At 36.9% G+C, this 27999-nt stretch overlaps 1 protein-coding gene across 2 annotated transcripts; it reads left to right on the forward strand.

The window, feature by feature from the left end:
• Positions 1–142: 142 nt before the first annotated feature.
• erbb3a (erb-b2 receptor tyrosine kinase 3a) lies at positions 143–27999 on the forward strand. 2 transcript variants are annotated; one of them, XM_056266995.1, is made up of 29 exons: positions 143–802; positions 10246–10403; positions 10561–10747; positions 11661–11786; positions 12045–12107; positions 12820–12938; positions 13051–13192; positions 13363–13476; positions 14909–15026; positions 15684–15757; positions 16019–16109; positions 16376–16393; positions 17607–17824; positions 19090–19222; positions 19606–19699; positions 19791–19948; positions 20058–20111; positions 20198–20339; positions 20433–20552; positions 20715–20813; positions 21446–21631; positions 21739–21894; positions 22636–22711; positions 22800–22946; positions 24134–24231; positions 24327–24506; positions 25008–25076; positions 25270–25537; positions 26847–27999. In XM_056266995.1, exons 1-29 carry the CDS (start codon positions 703–705, stop codon positions 27698–27700), a joined length of 4362 nt encoding a protein of 1453 aa, XP_056122970.1. In that variant the 5' UTR covers positions 143–702; the 3' UTR covers positions 27701–27999. The 2 variants fall into 2 exon arrangements, with proteins under 2 accessions (XP_056122970.1, XP_056122971.1); XM_056266996.1 differs by lacking the exon at positions 16376–16393.

A 27999-nucleotide genomic window follows, 5' to 3' on the forward strand; every position in this document is an offset into this window, starting at 1 on the left:
GCACACAAAGACCCCTCACTCCAAGATGACATTATTATCGATACAGCAAAGCCCAGATGTGTGTATATGTGTGTTTGTTCAGAGAGAGAGAGAGAGCAGAATCTTGGCACATTCATGTATCACAATCTCGTCGGTGCTTTCAGTCTAGGCTGTGAGGACTGTCGGTTACTGAGGGAAATGTAGAACACTGCCTGTTTATAGTGGTCAAGAGTTCACTACCAAGGCTTAATAATGACTTGTTTACATGTTTGAGATAAATCAATGTACGGGCTTTGGAATTACACGGTCGACGTCACAGCCAATCAGCGTTCAGCATCGTTCACCTGTCCTCGTAAACAGGTAACAAACCTCGAGACAACATTCATGCGTGCGCGAGTGTTTTCATGTTTACGAACCTTTTAACCTGTCCTGTATTTCTGGTCGCTTTCCCCCCAACATTTTGATTGTATTATAATTTTTGTTTCAGTCAAACTATTTGTTTTTAACTGACGTATAGGCTACTGAAGGATTTAACAGTCTATACACTTTTTCGTTGGTTAACCGACGGGAACGGACTACTTGATATTTTTTGATGAGAATTTCTGTTCGACTCGGACAAGCCGAAGTGAAGGGAGCATCATCTCTTCCACGCTTCTCTCGCCATGGATATGTAACTGTGTGTTCATCCTGACGGACTGACTTCACATTGGGAATATTCCGAGAATGATAATGAAGATGAATGCTGCTGCGCTGCAGATGCTCGCGCTGTGTCTCGCGCTCCGTTCACCTGCGCGCGCTCAGACGCAGGACGGGAAACCTGAAGGTAAATCTGTTTTTACACTCATGCATGATCTGTGACTTGAGCAGTACATTAAAACAACGGCTTAACCGTCTTGCATTTGAATCTTGCATATATTTAGAATGATACTTTACATGATGTGTCCAAGCTGCATACATTTCATGCATATATAATTAAGTGTAATATAATAATAAAGTGTAATCTGCATATAAATATATTATGCTATCTAATTTAAAAAGGTATATTCACAAACAGCTCCACAAATGTGTAACAAAATGTGTTTTTAAATCCATATGTGCTTGCACTTTGCATAAATAACCCCAAATAGTGATGTTGCTGTCAATAATGCGTTCAGAAAACCTGTTTCTGCACCATTGTGTCTAAGCGAGATATGTTTGTTTATCTTAGACTAGGAGTGTAAAAGGAGAGATTTGTTCCTGTACCAAATCAGTGCTCAGTTCAAATAACAAGTGACTCAACCTGTAGATTTTGTTAAACCTGTTTCCTGACTCAACGGCTGTCCTCTAAAAGGAGAGAATCACAGAGGAGTTTAAACTTGTGATGCCAACTCTGTTTCACTGTTTCTCTCTTTTGAATCTCATAACATTTCTTTTTTTAATTTTGCACATTTTTGTAGTTGTAGGTTTTTATGGTCTTTTGGTTTTGTTGAAAGTTGAAACGTAATGCCTCTATTCAATAAGTGCACCTCAGTGTCCAAAATAGTGGTCGATCAATATGTTTTATTGATCGATATAAATATTTGCTTACATTCATGGTTAAATATGTTGTAGATTATGTGCATGTGCACATAAACTCATTTTGCTAACGAGGAATTATCTGATACAGGAAGTATCCAAGAAGAAAATACAATACACAACACAAGGAAAACAATCTGTTTTTGCTCACACACAGATACCAAGTGAGATATGATTTGATGCACTTGTTGATCTTTGGCCTCTGCAGGAGTGTTGACTAAGAAGGGTGGAGCACAATGGCATGAACAACAATAACAGGTGTATAGTCCAGGGGAACTCACTGGAAACAGGTGAAACTACTGGATAGAGTCACAAAATTCCACGTCATCTCTCAGATCAATCTTATTTGACCGTCCGCAACCCCCTGAATATATCTTTAGAATCCCTTACATTCCTTTCATTTTATTGTGAATAACTAAAACAGTGTTGTTGGAGATAGCAAATAAAGAACAAATACACATTAAATATCACAAAAATGCACAATTGCTATCAGATTACTTTTCTATATATTTAAGGCTTATATAATAGGAATTTAACAAATGTTAAATCTTTTATTTCTGTAATTTTTTCATCCATGCAAGTACATCAAGTGTTTACTGAGGTTGTCAAGCTTCAAAAAGAACACAAAAACACCATAAAAGTACATAAAATTATAGATCTAATGCATTATATTCCAAGTCCACTCATAATAAAGGCCATTTATTAGCTTCAATGGTTCCTTGAAAAACCTTTAACATCCATTTAACACCAAAAGTTTTTTTTTTTTTGGTGGAAAAATGTTCTTTAAAATATTATTTATTCTAAGAAAAAAAAGTTATTTTAAGAACTGTTCATTTGTTCTTTGTTGAACCCAAAATGGTTCTTCTGTTGTTGCAAAATCCCCCTTTTGGAACCTTTATATTTACTGCATACTGATTAAAATTGTATTAGTTATTTGGAGAAAATCTTGCCATTTCCGTCCTAGCTCTTCTTGTTGTATTCTTGAGAGAAATGTGACAATGTTCCGATGACTCAGTGTTAACAGCTCAGTAGAGGTGATCATTATCACACTCAATAACAACTTTAGCGTTGCTTTTCTTTTCTTTGTTGTTTAGACCGTCATGAGGAAGAGGAAAGGTTGGAATACACTACACAACCTTTAAAATCTGAACAGAGGGCATAAGACGCATGACAGATAAAAACAATGTTTTAATATCGTCTCAAAATATCAAATACGTTTGATATCCGGATGGAATCAAAGCAGAATTTGTGGCCATCATACACATGATTTTCTGTGAAATCTGTCAAATCCAAATGCCCAAAATCTGCAGACGAGTTCAAAAGTCATGTAGTGTATATTACAACCTTAAATAATGACCGCATTTTAATTTCCAGGTGAACTATCACTTTAAATGTTTTTAACTGTTACTTCTGCTGCAGTCATTGCAAGAATTTCATCCTCATATGAATAACACTTGTAATTTCTCTGCATGACACTCTAATGTTTGTCAATATCATATATGTTTATCTAGCTACAGGAGTTATGTTTGAATATTTCAAGCAATTCTGCTGTACTGAATGTACTACATACAGAATAGTATTCATGGTGACAGACTGCCATTGTCATGTTATGTCATAATGAACTGCTGCGGTACATTTGAAGGGACGAACTGAACATATAGTGAATATCAATCTATGCTCGGTTTCTCTACAAAACGTGTTCTAAAGAACGTATTCAGGAACACTTGCTCCAGCCGTACACTTCGTGCATTATTTTATTCAACACTGTCCTATCAGACTTCATACTTTTCAGATGACCAGTACACCTGAAAGGTACAAACGGACATATTTCAAATGTCCCATGAATATTATGGCAGTTGTCAACCTTTTGGCATTGTTGTTAAGTGTTCTGAGTAGAGTTTGCAGACGTCAACATGAGTAGAACAGCGTTTGTTAAAGGCTCCCACACACATACTAAAGGCCACTCCTCCATGAGTGTTGAATACATTCACAAGCGCGTGTGTGTAGCCTCTCTGTTTCTGCCATCGCCTCTGCATTCATTGAACATTCATTTATGGAAATACTCTTGGATTACGTCAAAGAATCATTTGAGAGAACAGCAAACAGTTAGGCCCAATGTGTTAAAAAAACCCTTCAATCCTTATGTGAAACCTATTTGTAAATGGTCCTACTCGCACAGCGACGAGCAGGATTCGAACCAGCGTCACTGGCATGGGAGACGTGTGCGCTAACAAATAAGCTAATGACCCTAGCCACTATAGCATAAGTCGCTAGTGTGGCTCTTGAGGCCGGGGAGTGAAGTTTACCTGCCCAGACAGCTCTTTAGCTGACCTCTGTTACATATTGAACCTTTAAAGGCCCTACCCAAATGAATCACACCTCTATCTTAATATCCTTCCCCCTAAATTCACGAACATATGCAACACAGGCACTTCCCCCCATCATGAGTGTATATGCCCCTTACTGCTGATTGGCTACAAGTGTGTTTTGGCACTCGGTCCGATCCACTTTCAACATCGTTTCTCAGAAATCGCTTACTACACCTTTAATTAGAAGATTATAAATCGATGCCACAGTGTTTTAGTAAAACAACTGTTCTTCAGTTAAAAGAAAAATCACAGGTTTCCGAACACTCACCCTGTATCTCATTTGTCAAACAAACAGATCGTTGCTGTTTAGGGCTGATCAAGATGCTCAAACAGAGCATTATTTGGTAGCAATTTACAACAGTGAAGTACAAATGTTTATTAATTTTAGTTAATGTTAATTTCTACATTTACTAATACTACGTAATATGTTTTTAAAATCAAAAGTGAGTTAATTTACTGTGAACTAACATGAACAAACAACGAACAACTGTATTTTTTATTAACTAACATTAACAAAGGTTAATAAAACTGTAAAAAAATATATTGCTCATATCATGTTAACTAATGCATTAATAATGAAACAAATAAGTCAATATTGTAATTTTTTACCCAACATTTTGATAGCGCCATAGTTTTCTCTACATAGGCTATTAAGGATACATATTTATTTATTTTCTAATTATTATGTAAGACAGCATATTTCAGTGACCAGTATTCATTAGAGCTGATCAACAATATAATAATTTACAATCAGCAATAAGATATGGCAACTTATATCTTTACAATACTTTAACTCACATACCCAAACATGTGTCTGAAAAATCATAACGCCTTCTCTTGCCTGGGGAACAGGAGTAACCTGTGTATTAAAATGGCTTTTAGGTGCAAAACAAAGTCATTAAGCTAGGCTGGCTTCTGTGTGTGTGTGCATGCCTATGTGTTGTTTGTTAGATGACCCAGTAATGACAATAAATGATTCAGACATTACTGTATATTTATGTGCATTTATGCTCAAGAGAACCAATCTGTCAGGTTTGCATAATCTCTTTGTGATCATGGCCAAGTTTCTGTTTACCAGGCAGCTAAGTCTTGTCTGTTGTGTGCAGCTTCAGACCTCCCCTGGCTTTTGTTTTGCGTACCTGTCTCTGTACCTGTGTGTAAACCTGATAATGTAGCGTGTGTGTTTTGTGTGCGTTTGTTTGAGTTTTGGCGGGTTCCTACACTTGTTTTCGCGCTCTGGTTGAATGGGAGCATTGTATCATTGTCTGCATACTTGAGTGCACAGGACACTGAGGGGCCGTTCACACGAAAACACGTTCTTGCATTTAACATAGCACAACGGAAAAGTATGCATACGTTTTTAAAATGTGTACTTCTTTTAACCTTCTTTCTGCTGTTAGCATACCGTCTTAAAAATTGTGAATTCATGCTCCAGACACAGGATACTGGTGTCCACTGCAGGGTAATCTCTTTGTGAAAGTACTTTACCTTGATTAGCTGGTTCAGGTGTGTTTAACCGGGGTTGATGCCATGGCGTACTTACCATAATTTCGAGATGGCAGCACGTTACATTCTACATCCTCGGACTGGTAATTCGCTCTGTGCACGAGAAAAATGCTAACTTCCGGCTTGAGGGTGGAAATTGGGTACTTCGTTTCCGGTTGCCGTCTTGTTTACATCAGTGGACCGGCGTTAAGTTAGTTTAATCGTTCGCAATGGACCTAAAACATAAAAAAAACCGATTCACTTTTCAAAGGGCAGTCGGTGGTAATACCATAATTCCTCAAATAAAAGCTGGGGCCTTTATTTACCTAAACTGCAGAAGGTAACAGGCTTTTATTAGAGGCAGGCGCTTTATTTAAAAAAAATCTAAATCAAATTTCCGTCTGGGTTCCATGCTCCTCAAGACAATTTCGTTTTCATTAAAGTTGTTGAAAAGACCGTTACACTAGCAGCACTAAATTATATGTGTGTTACATCTATTGTCTACTACCATCTATTGGCTGTACGTTACGATGAACTTGAATGCATATTAGGGGATGTTTACACCTGGCCACTTCATGTGTTTTCTCAGATCGGAAAGCTCTCTGATTTATCAAAACAATTCTACTTAAATCTGCTCACAAATGCGTTTTCGCAAAACGGATATAAATCTTCAATTCCCACGCTATATGCGGATTTAATGGAGTGGACGTCACCGAAAGCAACAGATATGAGCTGCATTTGATAGATCAGCTCATTTCTAAATCAAAAGACCGCAACAAGCCTGGTAAGATCATTTCGTTTCTTTACTTTTAATGATGAGGAGAATTGTCTGCGACTTACTTTCACTTTAATTTGCAATAGTTTGCACGTTGGCTTTATGGATAGATGCTCGGCTGCCGTGATGCGTGTTGCAGTAGCGTTGTCACATCTTGCTATAACATTACATAGCCTATAACACGCTCTCACACTTATTTTTTAGCGTTTTTGGGAGGAGTAAAATTTAGATACGTGGTTTCAACAATCAGATGCATTTGATTTACACTTGTGCAGTTTCGTCTGGAATCTCGTCTCAGATCTCCTCCTGAAGAAGTGGTTTGAGCGATCGGATTTAAATTGTCTCGAATGTGCTTCGGATGGCATTTATACATGGTCTTTTCACGATCAGATCACAGAACACGCATGAAGTGGACAGGTGTAACATCTCTTCAATGAAAGTCATTTAGGAGATTATCCACACTAATTTTCCCCCGGCCTTTATTTGTCCGCGTTGATCACGCACCCGGCCATTATCAGAGGCCCGGCGTTTATTTGAATACCGGTTTTTATTTGAGGAATTACGGTAACCAGGCGCTGCTGCATTGTGAAAAGTAAACAATGTTTAACGTTACTTCTACGTCGTCCATCAGGCTACCGGAAACTAGACACCCCCTATCGGTTTCGCAGCCGGAAGTAGCATATGCTAACGTGCACATAGTCTATTATGCATTTCTATCAACCCTGTCAACACCTAAATGAATCTGCAGCGGTCACGTGGTACAAGTAGGAACTCTCAGAAAATTCCCAGCTTATGAGTTGTAATTACGAGTTCAACGAGGACGTGAAGGCTTTTTACAAGTTGAAATTTCGTAGTTACTGTAATTAGAACATGACGTGAACGCACCTTAAACTCTGCAGGAGGAGGATTGGACACCCCTGGTCTACTGGATATTTACAAAACAATTAAAAACAATGAAGCAATAAGGCAAAAAATGTATTATGTCTATTATGTATAATGTAAAAAGAAGTACGCTTTCTGCTTATTATGTAAATATTAGCCTATACGTTAAACGAATATACTTAAGTGAAAACTGTCTGAATGTAATATTTTCTGAAACTAATTGCATGTTATTTACAATTACATGAAAATACATTATACTTTAAATGTAGGCCTATATAAAATGCAATTATAGTTGAACTTTCTTTGACTAACTTAAGTAGAACTTAAGTACATCTTTAAAAGTAATTACTATTGTCTTTGAAATATAGTTAAAGTGCACTGTACTGATAAGCATTTATGGTAAAATATCTCTATTCATGAACCTTATATATCATTTACTTAAATATATTTGTAATTGTAACACATTTGTAATTAAAATTTTATTAAAGTATATTTACATGTGCTTAAGTGTACTTCTTTAAAGCCTGACAAAATAATAAACATATTGATTTAAAATGTACTTTAAAGTAAAGCTTTTTCAAATTATAACTTTTTCTTTAAGTGGACTTTTATTTCACAAAAATAAATAAGATAATTATTATATTATCTGCAAGTCCAGTAAAAAAAAAAAACAGTTAATAAGTACACTACTTAAAAGCACATTCAATTAAACACGCTTCTTTTTCACCAGGGGAGTTATGAAATGATTTTTGACTCAAAGCTGTTCATTTTATTGTCCTGTGCTGTGGTTTGGACCATTACAGGTGGAATGCAGTGTTGCTGCTTCCATTGAATGGTTTCTGTGAACTTAAACCATAGGAGAATTGCAATGCTCAGAGGTGGCTATTTCATAACGCAGGAGACGTAATGGAGTTTGGACAGTTATGTTTCATTTAGGTAGCGACTTTGTTAAGTATATCAAATGTTTCTCCTAAAGTTCCTTAAGGGAAATAAAAATGTAAATGTTGGCATACATGGATGGGAACAGCATAGCTTCGATTTGATGACAAGTTTCATATTGTAGACTTTTGATTGCAGACTTTAGTGTTTTGGGAGATCTGAGCACAGTGTGTAACACTTTATGTTCTGAAATTTCAGAGGAGACGTGTGAGATGGGGTCGTTTTCCTCAAGATAATCTGAGCAGGAAAAAGTTCAATACGTTTTTTAACTTTAAAAATGCAAACGTCTGGTTTGACTGATGGTTTGAAGCCGTTTCTGACATTACTGGCCCATTGTTGGCCATATCATATGTGTTTGCACTGTGTTGTGTGTATGTATGGGTGTATGTCTGTGTGAAACATTCACTGCGTTTACAAAAGGAGAAGTTTGATAAGAGCTGAAAGGTTTCCAAGCCTGGACTGATGGGAATTCTTTCTGAAAAGCATATCAGCGCGATGTCTGAGCCACACATCACACCTTCGTGGCTGGACTGAACACCTGTTTGCATTTCACAAGAGATTTTTAGGTCCATTTGTTGGACTCTGTAATGCTGTTAACAGTTTATGAGTTATCAGTAAGTGTCTGTGTTTCTCAGTTCCTATGAAATGAAGAGATGTTTTGCTTTATTTATGAGATTAGAAATACATATAGAAAGTGTCGAGGAAAGTTACTTTTAAAATCGTAAGAATATTGCATTACGCCCTAATAAGTAACTAATTGTGTTACTTATAGTTACTTTTAATTTATTACTTTTGCTTGTTTTTAATGACAAAAATCCTATTTTGTAAATGTAAAGGCCCTTTCACACCAAAAGTGAAATGAATAACCCAATACATGGAAAAACTTGCATTAATTATATGAAAAAGTAACTTTTGTAAATTTAAAAGTGTAGCGTTACTTTACTAGTTACTTTGAAAAAGTAATCTGATTTTGTAACCCGCGTTACTTGTAATGTGTTTCCCCCAACACTGTTTTTTGATTGTAGATACTGGTCATATTAATGTGAGATTGATGGCAAAGTTACACCATAGCTCTAACCAAAACATTTTTACACACCTGTCATTATCGACGAGTGATTCTGCTATATCAAATGCTTTATTATTTAACCTGCATTCTGATCCTAATGCATCATGGACCATTTTCCTAAGAACTCTGTTTCTTTGAGCTTTAATTAGTAAAAGCTCCTGGGGCCTTGTCTGAGTAACTATCGGAGTATTAGCGGGAATATTTTTTCCTAGACTCCCACTCAGTAATGGCTTGTTTTGACTGACAGAACCAAGGGCGAAATTTGAAATGCAAAATAGCTTCACCTCAAACTCCCTCAGTCTTTCCTGATGTCACTAAATGAACAACAATGCAAGAAAAATTACAACAGCTGTATCAGCGTTATCATCAACTGATGCACATTTTAAGATTTTTTTTGCATTAAATAAGGCATAATGTGCTGTAGTCGGTTATTATTTTAAAAAGCACCCCTGTCTGGTCATTATCCACCTAAATACAAGGCTTCTTACCGCATAAATATATAAATGGGCATATTAAATATTAGCTGCGAGTATTGCGATAGACATTATGCACTTTAGCAATCATTATACAGAAATATTTGAACATACATATTTATTTTAAATAGAAATGTATTATATACACTACCATTTAAAAGTGTTGGGACAGTACGTTTTTTTAATTCTATTTAATTTTTTTAAAAGAATCGTTTTTTTCATCAAAGATCCATTAAATTGATCAAAAGTGATAGTAAAGACAAATTTAAAAAAGATTCATATTTCAAATAATATTGAAAAATAAAAAGCAGCACCACTGTTTTAAACATTGATAACAATGTTTCTTGAGCTGTAATTCAGCAGATTAGAATGATTTCTGAAGGTCATGTGACTGGAGGAATGATGGAATTGCCATCACAGGAATAAATTACATTTAAAAATAAATTCAAACTTTTACTGCATTTTCTCATTAAATAGATGCAGCCTTGGTGAGAATAAGATACTTTGTTCAAAAACATTTAAAAATCTAACCAATCCCAAACGTTTGAAGGATATTGTATTTGTTTTTGGAACAATATATTCATTCATTCTCTCTCTGTCTCTCTCTCTGTCTCTCTCTCTCTCTCTCTCTCTCTCTCTCTCTCTCTCTCTCTCTCTCTCTCTCTCTCTCTCTCTCTCTCTCTCTCTCTCTCTCTCTCTCTCTCTCTCTCTCTCTCTCTACAGTGGCAATGTGTACCGGCACTCAGAACTTGTTGAGTGTGACAGGAACCTCTGAGGTCCAGTACAAGCTCATGAAGGAGATGTACACGGGCTGCCAGATCGTCATAGGAAACCTGGAGATCACACAGATGGAGCACAACCGTGATTTCTCATTCCTACAGGTGGGGAAAAGAGACGACGTTTGTAGGATTTAAAGGATTTAACAATAGATCTGCTATTACATGAATAGAGCAAAATCAGTCCAACCTAATTCCTATGTGTGGGCCCATGTCTGAGTGTGTTGTATATGTTTCATTTTATGAATGTGTCTCTTCACAGTCTATCCGTGAGGTAACAGGATACATCCTCATTGCTATAAACCAGTTCAAACGTTTACCGCTGGAACAGTTGCGAGTCATCCGAGGGACATCACTGTACGAAGATCGGTTTGCTCTGGCCGTCCTCGTCAACTACCAGAAGGATGGAGTGTATGGACTAAAGGAGCTGGGCCTCACACACTTGACAGGTGCGCTAACACATATACGTGACAGGTGACACATTCTCACCGACAGAAACCCATTCTGTCAAAACACCCACGCAGTTTTCATGGCAACAAGACACTCTGGAGGGTGTGGTATAGAAGAATGAGTCAACGGACAGAAGAAAGATTTTTGTGTGTGGTTTATTAAAGAAATTGTTCAACCACAAATGAGCATTCTCCCATCAAGAACCCAAACCTGGACTGACACATACTTGTGACTGCCTTGAGTACCTTGTAATTTATAGGAAAACCCTTTATGATATTGCTCCTCATGAAAAATTCCAGGAGATTGACGTTAGATGGCTACAGTTAGGCTAGAGCATGTCCCGACCTGCTTCAGCAAACACGACATGTCTAATGTGAAATACAATCCATGTGCTTTTATCTTTCCATTGTGTTTCCCCGATGTGTGAATCAATGAACATGTTTGTCATCCTTTAAAATGCCCTTCCTTTAACCTCTTACTAATTCCTGACTCAAAGTGTTGAATCAATATGAATGTTCATTATTTTTAAAACCGAACACAGTTGTACATACAGTAATGTTTGATTATTCATAGGTGTTTTTCAAAATCTCAAAGCACATAATGTTCTGTACTGTTTGTGCTACGAACTTAAATAATTCCTCTAATGTGGCTTGTTGAGCAGAACACCCTAACAATCCCATAACAAAACCTTAGCAAACATTCATAAAACCCTTGTATTGTGGCAGTGACTTTTGAAGCACCACTCTTCAGTAAATCTTAAAATCCTGAGAAAAAAAATTCTATCCTTTTTAAAAAATTCTATAATATGGTTTAATTTCTTTTGAGAGTTTAGAGGACATGTTTTGAGTTCTACATGGCATTTGATTCTGTCTTTGATATTTCTATATTTCTCAAATTCATTATGATCTACAGAGATCCTGGAGGGGGGAGTGCAGATCATCCAGAATAAATTCTTGAGTTATGCGCCGCAGATTAACTGGTTAGATATTGTGAAAGACAGTGGAGCAGAAGTCATCATCGAAGACAATGGACCAGAATGTAAGGATGAAATGATTTATTTCTTTCAAAACAATATTCTTATTGACCACAACCTTTAGAATGGCAGTGTATATATTTTTAATAGATAGCTATATTTAAATGAATATTTATTAATACATTTTTATAAATAAATGTTATCAGAGGATCAAAGGTTGATATTATATAGTTTAGAAGGCTTAGTATTGTAGCCAAATAGACTTTTAATTTGGGCTGATGATCTTATGGAAATGTATAAATTATAATGCATTTTCTGTTTAGTGCGCTGTCATGAGTCTTGTAGCGCCCGGTGTTGGGGTCCAGGAAATGACACTTGTCAAATCTGTAAGTCTCACTCACACTCATGTTATGTTTTCATGTTTTATGGGGACGTTCCATAGACATAATGATTTTTATACTGTACAAACTGTATATTCTATCCCCTAAACCTATACCTACCCCTAACCCTACACATCACAGAAAACTTTCAGCATTTTTACATTTTCAAAAAATATAATTTAGTCTGATTAATAGGCTGTTTTCCTCATGAGGAACAAAAAATGTCACCACGAGGACAAGGATTTTGCCATTTTTGTGGGGATATTTTGTCCTCATAATGTCTGGTTTACCTGGACCACACACACACACACACACGTTAGCTGTGTCACGATTCAGAGGCTGCATCTTTCGAAGGCTGCGAAGGTCGGACCGAGCATTTTTAAATGGGACAGTAATAAACACTATAACCTAACCCACACACTAACACTAACTGAAAACATTCTGCATTTTTACAGTTTATAACAACTTTATTTGCTTTATTTTTATGCTGTTTTACAAATAAGGACATCCCGAAAATGAGGTTTTATCAGGTTTATCAGGTTTAGCTCGTTTCTGGGTACAAATTTGTCCCCAAAATATGGTTAAGTAGTTACACACACACACATAAACACACACACACACACACACACACACACACACATACACACACACACATGTTGCTCAGCTTTCTGTTTCTCACACACACACACTACTCACTCTGTTTCTCTCCCGTTCTCAGTGACGAAGACAGTGTGTGCACCGCAGTGTAACGGCCGCTGTTTTGGACGCAGCCCCAGCGAGTGCTGTCACATAGAGTGTGCCGGGGGCTGCACCGGACCCCTCGACACCAACTGCTTTGTATGTTCAACAAACTCACACCAGTTCTTCAACATGCATCACTCTAGGCTAACATAACAACTTTATGAATCAAGCCTTGCTTGCTTTGATTTGACTATGTATGTGTTCACAGGCCTGCAGAAATTTTAACAACTCAGGGTCGTGTGTGCCGCAGTGTCCCCAGGCTCTCATCTATAATAAAGTGACGTTCAAATTGGAACCGAATCCTAATGCAAAATACCAGTTCGGCACAATGTGTGTATCACATTGTCCACGTAAGTGATTCCTATGTCATCTCATGGGTTACGGAGTCCATTTACCTGTAGCCTATAGGTCATGATGTCAACTGAATATCCCACACTCTCGAGTCTCGAAACCTAAATAGGCCTTTTGAAGGATTTATGGTGTAATCTAATTGTTTGACTTCTGTTCTCTTGTACTTCAGCTAACTTTCTTGTAGATGGCAGTTCATGTGTTAGCAGCTGTCCAGCAAACAAAATGGAGGTGGATAAAAAGGGGATGAAAAGATGTGAGACGTGTGGGGGACTCTGTCCAAAAGGTAACATGCACACTTTTATTTACCTAGTTATCTTCAATGGGAACATATCGACTTCAAAAGTTTGGAATAATTTGATCTTTTTGACAGTCTCTTATGCTCACCAAGGCTGCATTTATGTGATCAAAAATACAGAAATATTGTGAAATATTATCGCAATTAAAAAGAATTGTATTCTATTGTAATATATTTTAAAAATGTATTCCTGTGATGCAAAGGAATTCCCATAGGCTGGGTTGTATGAATTGCAAACCTGCGCACATATTTTAAAAAGCACATAACTATAGAATTCTGAATGAGCATGTGAACGCCGTCAGCGTTAATCACAGGTTCGCGTTTAAAGTCTGATCATTTCGACGGAAGTGAATCAATCAAAGTTAACTTTAGCTGGAAGTAACATTATTCAAGAACCGCTATAACGCCAAAACAATCTGTTACCTTAAATTATATGTTTATCTCTGTAAAGCTGCTTTGAAACAATTCATTGTTAAAAGCGCTATATAAATGAAGATGACTTGACTTGACTTGACAAAGCTGAATGTTTTAGCATCATTACTCATTACATTTCTTATTCTAATCATTATTCTTATTCTTATTCTTATTAAGTAAGGGTGCATTAAACTGATTAAAAGTCACAGTAAAGACATTTAAAATGTTACAAAATGTATAAATGTTGTTCTCTTTCTTTTTCTTCATGAAAAATGTATCATGGTTTCTACAAAAATATTTAGCCGAAATAATAATAATAAAAAATTGTAATTGTAATAATAAGAAGAAATGTAATGATGAAAATTCAGCTTTGCATCACAGGAATAAATTACATTTTAAAATATATTAAAATGAAAAATTATTCTTTTCACAATATTACTGTTTTTACAGTATTTTTTATGAAATAAATGCAGCCTTAGTGAGCTTACTGTAAAGGAAAAACCGTTTCAAAACCATAAATAAGTCTTTATTATTCCAAACTTTCGACCTGTAGTGTATGTAAACCTAATCAAAATTACTAGACTAGCTCCAACCCAACCCTTAAAAAGCATTTAGCATTTTTGGGAAAAAACAAAAGCAAAAAATGTCTCTAGCTCACGACTATGAGCGATTTACTGAATGTATGGCACTCCTGTTCATAGATTTATGTCAAAGTTGTATCACTGTTCATTGAGAAATAAGTAAAATTATGTGCATTTACAGTATGTGCACTTACAGTGAACTTAAGAAAGTATTGGGTAATATAAGGTAACTACCTGGGTTAGGTTTAGTGGTAGGTTCAGGGTTAGTACCTACTTATTACACAGTTATTTTGATTACTATAATAAGTATGTACATAGGGAACAGGGCTGTAAAATGAAGTGCTGCATCAAAATCTCCTTTATGTCCATCTTAGTGTGTTCTCGATCATAACCGTGTTTCTTGTTTGTTTCTTCTCTTTGTGCAGCATGTCTTGGCACTGGTACACCTTCCAGACAGACCGTAGACTCGCAGAACATCGACAGCTTCATAAACTGCACTAAGATTCAGGGCAGCCTGCATTTCCTTGTAACAGGAATTAGAGGGTGAGTGGAAGAAAATTTTCATTTTCAATCAGTTGTAAGCAGTTTTTTACTGTGCACCATTTCCAAACACGCTGTAATTTGATCACATTAGAAAATATTGTTTCATTGTGTTTATTAAGAATACTTACAGTATGCTAGCTAAGAAATTAAGCTCACAAAGAAAATGTTTAAAATGCCCTCACTATCATTTCCACCACAGAATGCTATTAAACAATACATCATTTGAAAAGCCGGGTGGTTGAAATATTCATGACAAAAATTAGTTCTCCTTTCATATCCTCTGCTGGAAATGGTGGACAAATTAAATAAACTGTTAAATGTTAAATTAAATGTTTTTCAGGAGGAGTACGCCCTAATCTTCTAATTATTACCAGGGTGTAAAAACAGCCTCTCACCACTTCCTCGGCATCCCTCCTCCTCCCCTTCTCCTCCTTTATGTAATAGGGGTTAATCTGAGCTCGAGTGGAATATCCTCTACGAGCCCCTCTTGTAGACAGCGAGCCAATCCTGTTTATCACTTATACGCTAAGATTATATGGGCACATAAACTTGTGAAAGGGAGTTGATTTTCTAAAGCTTCAAAAGGCCAGTGTCCATAGTTGAAGGTATTGGGAAATGGTTCATCCAACCTTTCATGTGTCTCTCTTTCCTCCACAGAGACAGTTACAATAATATTAGTGCTCTTGATCCAAAGAAACTGAAGATCTTCAACACTGTCAGAGAAATCACAGGTGAGAAATTACAGATGTAAGACACACACACACACACACACAAATCCTTCCAAAAAGTGTAAAAAAAACTCAGTACTTGAAATTAATTCGCTGTGTATCGAAAAAAGGATTACACGCCGAGATACTAGCAATCTTCTATTTATTACAAGTGCAAAAAATAAAGTACACAGTGCATTTAAAAATCAACAGACAGAAGTGAAAAAACTGAGCAAGGAAAGAGTGATTTCTACGATCTAACTAACCCGTCTGTGCACTTGATAGACATTCTGAGTATTCAGTCTTGGCCCGAAGAGTTGGAAGATCTTTCTGTCTTCTCAAATCTAGCAACAATACAAGGACGAACACTGTACAGGTGAGCATAGAGCTTGAAAAAAAACATTTACCTGTCTCCTTATGTACTATATGTACTGTATTAGGTTCGGACCAGGATATATTGGTGTGCTTTTTTGACTGGGATGAAGATGTAAATAGCAGCCTAGCAGCCATTTAGAAGCAGTGATATTAATAATTAAAAATAATAATAATTTTACAATACCATAATAATTGATGCCTGATATTTATAGAAGCCGTGTTATATTCATTATTAATTTTCATGCTCCTGTCTTGTTCTCCCTCCAGAGGAGTAAGCTCTAAGAGGTAGGATTGTGTGTTCAGCTTGTACTCCTTTTCTCTCTTTACTTGATTGTTCCATATATGCATATACAAAACGTTAAGATATCACATTGTGCATTGCTTAAACGTGCTTTACTATCAGCTCAGTGGTGTGGTATTTCTAAGCTACAGATTGGTGGTGGGAAATCTTGCATGGAGAATATGGAAAGTTTTCTGCTTATCATAAAAAACTCCTTTACAGTGTTGATTCATTTCCACCTAATCACCAGGATTGAAACTCTTGAGACATTGTTTCAATAATATGTGTAGAGTCTTCATGAAAGTACAGTACACGGGAGCAATGTTGTTTTTTGATAGTTGATCCCCATCCGATTGCAGCAGTTTTGTATTTGTTTTTTAAGAGTCTTAAAGTCAACATGAAATGCTGTTCACAGCCCATTTTACTTCCGTATCTGACATACACTACTCCACTAGTTTGGAGTCAGTAAAATATATTTTTTTAAAGAAAGAATATTTTTATTCAGCAAGGATGCATTCAATTGATCAAAAGTGACAGTAAATACATTTATAATGAATCAAAACAGTTATATTTCAAATAAATGTGTTATTTAAACTTTATATTCATCAAATAATCCTGAAACAAATGTGTCATGGTTTCCAGAAAAATATTAAGCAGCACAGCAGTTTTCAGCTCAATGCTAAAATAATCAGAAATGTTTCTTCATCATATTAGAATGATTTCTGAAGGATCATGTGACACTGGAAACTGGAATAATGGCTGATGAAGATTTAGCTAAATTAAACAGTTATTTTGTAATAATTGTAATAATATTTCTGAATATTGCTGTTTTTACTTTTTTTTTCTTTTTTTTACTGTATTTTTAAATATACATGCATAAAAAAAAATCACCCCGACCCCAAACTTTTAAACAGTAGTGTATGTCTGAATGAAATCATTAAAGCGATTTTTTTTTTTTTTTTTAAAGACAGAATAACTCAAACTCCCTAACTGACACACACAGGACATTCAATTCGACTTGCTTTTCTATATTGGTAGTCTATGGACTTTTGCCTTTCTTCTTTAGAATAATGTGCACCAATAAATTGTGCACAATAAAACCAGCAACTTGTATTAAGCAAGTAATTAGGGTCAGTTAATTTCATGTTGACTTTAAGTACCATGTCATTTTATTTCTCATCTATCTTTTAAATGACATTTCCACTTGCTCTCTCTCAGAGGTTACTCGCTTTTGGTGATGAAGATTCCCACATTGAAGTCCCTGGGTCTTCGCTCTCTCAAACGAATCGGTGATGGAGGCATCTACATTACAGGAAACAAGCAGCTGTGCTATCACCACACAGTGAACTGGACACGTCTCTTCGGGAGCGGCCCCAGGGCCGTGCGCCGCCAGAAGTCCCTCGACATCAAAGAGAACAACCCACAAGAGCAATGCAGTGAGTACATGTGGCGTATTACCAAAATGAGTTTTTCACTATCGACTAGTTGTGGGTTGTCTGAATGACTACTTAATCATTGGGAAGTGGTTTTAAATTCACCATAAAATCCAAATGGAAAATTATAATTTTTTATGGAATATTGCAGTATTTATTATAAATGATTTATCCATGCACATCTTTATTTTTTTCCATTCATGTGCCCTCATAATCTTTAATCAAAATAACTCCCCCCCCCCACCCTTGCAATGACTTCTCTTCTCTTCTCTGATGACGTGTTTACTGGCGTGAGGGCGGGGCAACCTGTCACTCACATGAGATCGACCAATAGCAAGCCACAACGATCCGATCAATTCCTGATAAACAAAATCATGTCCCACCCAACATTTTTTCTCGTTTGAGAAGCCATTTCACTCGTATATATGCCACAATAGGGAAGAAAAGACTATTGCAACTTTTGTTTCATGCCAACTTTAAGTGTCCTAAAAATATTAAATACATCATTTAGAATTTAATATATGTTAATGAATATTAAATATTAAAGGGATAGTTCTTTTTGATGAAATCTGAGTTTTCTGTCCCTCCATTGACAGCTACGCAACTACCACTTTGACGCGTCAAAAAGTTCATAGAAGAGATCGTAAAACGAATCCATATGAATTAAGCGGTTTAGACTAAATTTTCTGAAGAGACTCGATAGCTTTATATGATGAACAGATTGAATTTAGGCTTTTATTCACATATAAACATTCATCAGCGAACACATCAGTTGTGGTGAACGGAAGCTCAAGCATGTTCGCTTGACGTGCGAGAACCAATGAGGTTCATTCTCGTGTTCAATCTCATTCGTTCTCTCAGCACGTTTGAGCTTCTGCAAGAGGTTTGTTCTCGCGTATTAAGCCGGTTCGGTTGAGCTTCTGTTTAGGCTCGCTGATCAATGTTTAAATGTGAATAAAAGTCTAAATTCAATCTGTTTGTCACATAAAGTGATCGAGTCTCTTCAGAAAATTTTTACTAAACCGCTCAATTTATGGATTAGTTTTATGATCTCTTTATGAACTTTTTGAAACTTCAAAGTTGCATAGCTGTCAATGGAGGGACAGAAAACTCATCAAAAATATCTTACAGGTTTGGAATGATATGAGAGGGAGTAATTAATGACATAATGTTTGGGTGAATTAACCCTTTAAATAACTGTATCACTAATCAAATCATTACTGACTATTTAAAAAAGTCTCAAATTCAGTATTGCTGTGTGTTTGTAGTTAAAGAAGGCCATGCGTGTGATCCCCTGTGTTCATCTGAGGGCTGCTGGGGTCCGGGACCCGATCAGTGTCTGTCTTGCAAGAACTACAGCAGAGGAGGAACATGTGTACCACACTGCAACTTCCTTTCAGGGTCAGTATCTCTCAGTCGTTTGGCACCAAAATGTCCCTAGTTTTGTATTGTTTAGCATGCATCTTCATTGTAACTGTTAAAAGTGTATGACATATGCGTTCATTCATAGACATTTCTGATGACAAAGAAGCTGAAGGGGTTGTGATATTTCCGGTCTATTGTGAAATCAGTGCTCACAGGAATTTCTCTGGAATGAACATTTCAGTGTACTGGAATGATTTTGACATTGAAACAGTGCTTAGAAATGGCCAACTCCCTGGGCAGTCAACCAGAGAGTGGATTGAGACACTCCCAAAGGGTCCTTTTCATGTGTGTGTTGTAGCTAAGAAAAAAATATATGATTTATTGCTGTGAGAAAATAGATTTTCTGAACCTCTCCACAGTGAAAAACGAGAGTTTGCGGGTCCCAAAGGAGAGTGTATGCCGTGTCACCAGGAGTGTGCGGTGCAGCACTACAAACACACCTGCAGAGGACCGGTAATCTTTTGTTCTTTGGGAGAATGTCACTCGCTGTTTGCACGGATTGTTTGATTTATTACATAATCTCTCCATCTCATTTGTCCTGCAGGGTGCTGATGAGTGTGAAGCATGTGTGCATTTGCAGGACGGGCCGTACTGCGTGTCCTCGTGTCCAGAGGGGGTCCAGGGGGAAAATGGGCTCATCATTTATAAGTTCCCCAGTGGCCAGCACAAATGCCAACCATGCCATGCCAACTGCACCCTGGGGTGAGGAGCCTCAGAATGCCAATTAAAGTGCAATAAAATACATGTTGTGCATGTCATTGTAACTGTAATATTTTTGCTGTCAATTAATTCTGTATATTTCCTGTCTCAGATGTTTGGGTCCAGGTCAGAATGATTGTGTGGATTCATCCAGGTCGGCTGCTGGGTAAGTGTCTCCCTCTGCTGGTGCGATCGATGTATCACCTGCAGTTGCCAGCCGGCATGTAATTGTGTAAACATGTTGTGTTGCAGCTTGCCGGTGACAGCAATAGTGCTGAGCGTTATATTCGGGGTGATGGTCGCATTCTCTGTGTTTGTGCTGAGTGTTCTGTATCGCAGAAGTGTTGCTATCCGGCAAAAACGTGCCATGAGGAGATATCTGCAGAGTGGAGAGGTGTGTGCAGAGACACATAGTCAAAAGAATTCAACAAATTGAATTATTGAAGTGTTGTATATAAGGTTTTATAACGTTTAAAAATGCATTTAGAGTTTCGAACCACTGGAACCTGGAGAAAAAGGCATGAAAGTTCATGCTCGGATTTTGAGAGGGTCTGAACTACGAAAGATCAAACTTCTCGGCTCTGGAGTGTTTGGCTCTGTGCACAAGGTACTTACACACTCTGATGTCATTACATGAGCTCATACTGAAACCTGACAATAACTCGTATAAGTTACTGAACCATTTCCTCTAGGTGTTTTCCTAATACATTGTTGTCTTCCTTATTTTGGCTCCTTGTATAGTTCTCCTTTTTCGTTTGTATCTTCACAGGGAGTTTGGATACCAGAAGGAGACACAGTAAAGATTCCAGTGGCTATCAAGACTATCCAAGACCGTACGGGACGACAGACCTTTCAGGAACTTACAGATGTAAGACACACACACACACACACACAAATCCTTCCAAAAAGTGTCAAAAAACCTCAATCTTCTATTTATTACAAGTGCAAAAAATAAAGTACACAGTGCATTTAAAGAAGTGAAAAAACTGAGCAAGGAAAGAGTGATGTGTGTGTGTGTGTGTGTGTGCGCACATGTTTGTGAGCTAAAGACAGAGAGCAAATAATACCACACACACACACACACACATAGCCTATATTTGAAATATTATTACAATTTTAATTAATTGTTTAGCCTACTACTTTATTTCATTTTAAAATATAATTTTTTATCAAATCTACTGTATTTTTGATCACATAAATGCAGTTTGTTGAGTATTACGAGACTTAATTCAAAAACATTTGAAAATCATACCAACCCCAAACTTTGGAATGGGTTGCACTGTGATTAATAAATGAACAAAATTCATGTTCATTTAATTGTAATTTTTATTTGTTCATAGTGACACATATAAGACATTTATAAGACTAGTATTAATACGTATTACTCTGTCACAATGTTAACCATTCATTAATACCTTTTACAAGACAACAAAATAAAAACATTAAAAAACAGCGTACACACAAAATTACATTCTGAATGATTTCTGCTCTGTCTTGCAGCATATGTTGGCTATGGGGAGTTTGGACCACCCGTATATAGTGCGGCTCCTAGGCATCTGTCCGGGACCCAGTCTGCAGCTGGTCACTCAGCTCAGTCCACAGGGGTCGTTGCTGGAGCACATCCGCCAGCGCAGAGACGGTCTCAACCCTCAGAGACTGCTCAACTGGTGTGTGCAGATTGCCAAGGTGAGAGAGCCAGAAAGTCTGGCTATGTGTTTTGAGGTATTCAGGGATTCAGATCATTTCAAGCCCACTTAAACAAACTAAAGTCTTTCCTCACTTGCTCCCTCTAGGGTATGTACTATCTAGAGGAGCAGAGAATGGTCCACAGGAACCTGGCTGCCCGCAACATTCTGCTCAAGAGTGACTTTATCGTTCAAATAGCTGATTATGGCATCGCTGACCTCCTTTACCCCGACGACAAGAAATACTTCTTCAATGAGGTTAAGGTAAAGCAGACTTACAAGTTGCTGGTCAAAAGTTTGGAATAATGAAGCTTTTTTAATGTTTTTGAAAAGTCTCATGCTCACCAAGGCTGCATTTATTTGATCAAAAATACAGTGAAACAGCAATTTTGTGAAGTATTATTACAATTTAAAATATAGATTTTTTCTAAAGAAACATTTCTTTTTATTATCAATGTTGAAAACAAAACCATAATACACTACCATTCAAAAGTTTGGGGTAAGTAAGATTAAAAAAACTTAAAAGATTTCTATTGCAAATAAATGCTGTTCTTATGAACTTTCTGTTCATCAAAGAATCCTGAAAAACTGATCACAATTTCCACAAAAATATGAAGCAGCACAACTGTTTTCAACATCGATGATAATCAGAAATGTTTCTTGAGTATCAAATCAGAATGATTTCTGAAGGATCATGTGACACTGAAGACTGGAGTAATTATGCTGAAAATTCAGCTTTACATCACATGAATAAATTACATTTTAAAATATGTAAACCGTTATTTTAAATTGTAATTATATTTTACAATATTACAGTTTTTACTCTATTTTTGGTTAAATAAACACAGCCTTGGTGAGCAGAAGAGACTTCTTTTAACAACATTTAAAAAAATCTTATGTAGTGTATATGTAGTGTATGTACTGCTACGATATTCCAATCAGTTCCCGAACCAGTAATCTCTACTCTGTGTCTCTGACATTTTTCCTAATGTTTGTAAATCCTAGACGCCAATTAAGTGGATGGCTCTTGAAAGCATCTTGTTCCGCAGATACACACACCAGAGTGATGTGTGGAGCTACGGTGAGTCCATGTGTTGCAAGATTAAATGGTACTGTAAAATACTGCACTTTGGAGCGTGAGATTCAATAAAAGCCCTCTCTATCTCTAGGTGTGACAGTCTGGGAAATGATGTCGTATGGGGCAGAGCCATACTCTGCTATGCGACCACAAGAAGTACCTGATCTGTTAGAGAAAGGGGAACGGCTTTCTCAACCTCAGATCTGCACCATCGATGTCTACATGGTCATGGTCAAATGTGAGTCTTCTTATAGCCCATAATGCAAAGTGGAACTGATCTTATGCTTCTGAAATTGATCCCATCTCATATATCATCTAGCAGGGCATGTTTGCACGAGAGCTTCTGGAAAGATTGTAAATACAAATTAGGGATGCACAATATATCAGTGCCAGCTGATATCCTCTATTTTTACATTTGAATTTTTAAAAATACAAATTACTTACTAACATTTTTAAATGTAATCCATTTTCATACTGTATATTATAATGTTGTCATTCTCAATTCACTTGTAGCATTTATTTATTTATGCCATTTTTGTAATGGATTCTTAAAAATAGTATAGAATTTACTCTACCGTTCAAACATTTTTGACAGACGTCTCTTAAATACAGTAAAATATAGTAAATGTAGTAAAAACAGTAATATTGTGAAATACTATTTAAACATTTTATATATACACTACCGTTCAAAAGTTTGGGGTCGGTACGATTTTAAATACTTTTAAAAGAATTCTCTTCTGCTAACCATGGCTGCGCTTATTTGATTAAAAATACAACAAAAATCAGTTATAGTATTAAATATTATTCCAGTGTAAATCAGCTGTTTTCTGTGTGAATATATAGTAAAGTGTAATTTATTCCTGTGATCAAAGCTGAATTTTCAGCATCACCAGTGTCAGTGTCTTCAGTGTCAAATGATCCTTCACAAATCAGTATAATATGAGGATTTGATGCTCAAGAAACATTTATTATTATTATCAATGTTGAAACAGTTGTTGGTCTGTCAGTTGTACAGTTTTATTTTTTTATTTTTTAGGATTCTTTGATGAATAGGGTTAGGGTTAGAATCTTTTGTAACATTATAAATGTCTTTACTGTCACTTTCGATCAAATTAATTATTCCTTGATAAATAAAAGTATTGATTTCTTTCCTCGAAAAAATGTAAATAAAATTCTCACTGACCCCAAACTTTTGAACGGTAGTGTATATTTTAAATGTAATTTATTCCTGTGATGCTAAAGCTGAATTTTCAGCATCTTTACTCCAGTCTTCAGTGTCACATGATCCTTCTGATATGCTTATGTGGTGTTCAACACATTTTTGAACTTCCATCTATTGGCTATTGACCATAACTTGAAGTTAATTATCTGTATCAGTCAGAATATTTATATATCAGTGCATTCCTAATGCAAATGTTTAAACAGGTTGGATGATTGATGAAAATGTTCGGCCAACTTTTAAGGAGCTAGCCAATGAGTTTACCAGAATGGCTCGAGACCCTTCTCGGTATCTTGTCATCAAAGTAAGGCAAACGAACAGAGTACTTCATTGTTTTCTGGTCATGTCAGAACTTGGAACTGTTTGGATGACTGTTGTTGATTGACGTTCCTCCACTAGGAGGAGTACAGAGCTCTTGACTCGGCCTCAGATGAGTCCCATCAGAGAGGAACTGAGATGGACATTCTAGGGGTGGCCCTGGAGGACCAGGAAGATGAAGTCTCGGAAGATACGATAGACATGCCACGCTATATAACACCATCTAGAAGCTTCTCTAGACTGCGTATAGATTCTCATCGGGTACGTTATATAATATTGACCATGATCAATACATAATGGTTTGAAAATTGATTAATATACACTACTGTTAAAAAACGTGGGATAAGATTTTTCAATGTTTTTGAAAGAAGATTCTATGCACAATAAAGCTGTATTTTTTAATCAAAAATACAATGAAAACAGGAACATTGTGAAATATTATTACTATTTAAATGGACTGTTTTCTATTTTAATTTATGTTAAAATTGTATTTATTCCTGTGATGATAAAGCTGAATTTTCAGCATCATTACTCCAGTCTCCTACTTAATATTTTTGTGGATCCATTACAAATTTTTTTCCAGGATTCTTTGATAATGTTTTTAATGTCACTTTTGATCTATTTAATGCATGCTTGCTGAATAAAAGTAATAATTTCTTTCAAAAACGTACTGACCCATATAGTCAGATGATTTGTGGAGGCTGTTTGAATAACAAATTAAACAGCATAACTTTGACACTTTTCTTTTTATTATTACACCAGTCAAGTCTGACTCCCTCCAATATTGCTGGATATCTACCAATGATCCCTGGTGTGGAGAGCTCTGTACAGGTCAGTGTTTCACAATAATGTCTAAAGCTCATTTCACTACAATAGTTTTAGGCTGAGACCATCCATATAGAAACAACATTTGATGGGTTATGAATGAATATTGGAGGAATAATGGGCTTGCACATATCTTACAGCGTATGTCTTAACACCACTTATAATAGCTCGATATATTGTCCACCTCATTTTGCTGCAGACGGGATGGGCTTCTCGTTCCCGACTGGACTCTGCGTGCACTGTTTCTGTGAGCTCGGAGGGACAGGGAACTGCAGTGGAACTGGAAATGAACGATGACTTCTCATTGGTCGGCAGCACGAGGAGGGTCACACATCGAGAGGACAGCGCTTACATGTCGCAGCGGGACAGCCTATCAGGGCCTCCAGAAACAACCTCCACAGGCACTCAAGGAGAGGAGGACCACAGTGAATATGTGTTGCCTGGATTTGGTGAAAGTCCAGAGAAAGGTGAGGATAAGCAAAATAGAGAGACATGTGTGCGTGTAACCTTTATAAATTAATTTCTGTAAAATGTTGATGTGTCAACTTTGTAAGGTCCTGTGAAGCCATAATGAAATATCTGCGGAAGCCCATTTCTGCCTTTAGAGTAAAAAAATTATTGTGAGATAATGTTTCAAATAAGAAATACATTTACATTGTGAGATATAAAATTACACTGAAATATAATTATACAATTATGACATATGAAGTCACAATGAATGTTATTCAGGGTTGCACTGTTTTTTTTTTGTTTTTTTGACAAGTACACTCAAACCATTGTTCTGCTGTTTAACAATATACTGATTGTTCAGCTGACGAAACGCCTTTCTGAACTTTCAGTAGACGAATACTCAACTTTTGAAAGTTTGACTTGTGAAAATTACATGATCTAGTACCTTAATACAGTACATGTCATTGTAAAGACTGTCCGTATGTCCATCCCTCTCATTCCTTAAATTCAATATCGTGTCTAACCTGACTGGTCGTCAATTACGTTCAATTCAGAATAAAGTGCAACGGTTGGGTTCTGGAAGTAAATACTCCATTCATTTTCTTCATAGGAAATTGATAATGATTGTTGTTGTGACAGACCTGTTGTGAGCTCTGAGGTTGTTAATCGATGGTATTTGCTTCTGTTAAAGCCATCAGTCTGCATTATCTCAACTTATTTTTTACAATAATCGTGTTGACCAGCTGAATTTGTGGTGAAAACTACATTACCCATGATGTTGCGAGTTGCGACAAGAAAATCATGCCAAAAGAGCTCCTTAGCTCCACCCACTCCCATGAAGCACTGCAAATGACGTAATCGTGTCGGTCTCCCTATATTCTCAAAACACTTATACTTATTATACTTATATTTTACCAATCAACAACTTTAAATGAATAGTTTTATATTTCTCCATCGTTTTTAATTCGATTATGTTGTTCACAATGCTTCATGGGATTGTAATTCTTTCCCTCATTAAAGTCGTTGAGTCTTTTTGTCCGATTTTCAAATACTTTTTTGCTTCAAATAATTGTTTTGATTGTGTTGTGATTCACATCATAGCTAGTTGGTTTGGTTCATGGCACTTTAACCAAGACTTTTTTAACATCCCTATGGGAAAAATGAATGGATAAAATACTTCCCGGAACCAACGCTGCTGAAAAAGCTAAGAAACAAAGTCGCAATCGCAATTTCTTTTTATTATTCTTTTATCGGAGAGGTGGACATTGACTTTCATATTTATGAGTACTCGTGTTAACACATCTCTTGTTTTATGATTTTCTTCAGAAACTCTTCTATTACCATCATCACGTTCAACACGTTCTCAAAGGAAACTGTCAAGAGGTCATTCGGGTGACTTTTTAGAAGCCCGCAACGGTCCAGGTGAAGAATACGAGTATATGAACAACCAGACTCTCTCACTCAGCCATATACCAGGGCAGCTTAAAGATTACAATCAGCGACCGCCACGAAACCGCAGCGCCTCCTTCAACCCTGCAGGGTTGTACAGCAATCACAAATCTCAAGGGTCCGGCAGACCCAGTAAGAGATCATCGATCGAGGGCTCAGAAAGTAGCGGAGGTCTTTCCCAGTCCTCAACTGAACAAAGGAGTCACAGCGATGGCGATTTCCTGTCCAGTGAAGCCGAGTACATGGATGCTGATCTAGATCTTCAGGAGGTTGAGTACGAGTACATGGACATCCATGCTGGAAGAGGAGGAGGACCACCAACCAACATGGTTGTCAAACTTCACCTCCCAAGACCAGTTTCCCACCCTCTTCTCAAAAGATCGCCACAAGACAATGAAGACGAATATGTGGAGGACGACTATCAGTACACGAACAGCCAGCCTCGGCTGAGGAATTCGCTCAGGGTGCAGGGGTTAATGGAAGGTGAAGGAGAAGTGTATGAATATGAGGATATGGACTCGTTGGCTGCAGGTGGAGCCTCGGAAGCTGAATACCAGAACATGGAGGGAGAAGACGAGGAGAGTGTTGGACTGAGGGACGGAGAGTGTTCAGGGGGACCGGGGCCTGGAGCGTATGTAAAAGTGCGTGCAGGGATGGAACATAAAGCTTTTGATAATCCTGACTACTGGCACAGCAGGTCGTTTCATAAAACCAATGCTGTCCGCACATAGAGGCGGAGAACGGATTGAAGGAACTTGATGCAAATGAACAAATGCAGGTTGAACTGTCTTCCGTGACCGATGGTCAGGATATTATTCAATAATGCACTCTATTGGCACACATCCATGATAAAACTGATACAACCATGACAAAATAAATGTATTTTGATGTAGAAATGTATTCTTGATGTAAAAAAAAAAGTGCCATTAAGTGGTTTAAATATCTTTAAGCCAGAGCACCTTTGTTCTTTTTTAATATAAACTCTTAAAAGGAAAGGTTCTTTATTGGCATTGATGGTTCTATAAAGAAC

This window comes from Rhinichthys klamathensis, unplaced genomic scaffold (assembly GCF_029890125.1).
Source record: "Rhinichthys klamathensis goyatoka isolate OS25496 unplaced genomic scaffold, OSU_Roscu_1.1 h1tg000254l_1, whole genome shotgun sequence".
In the NCBI taxonomy this organism is placed as follows: Eukaryota; Metazoa; Chordata; class Actinopteri; order Cypriniformes; family Leuciscidae; genus Rhinichthys; species Rhinichthys klamathensis.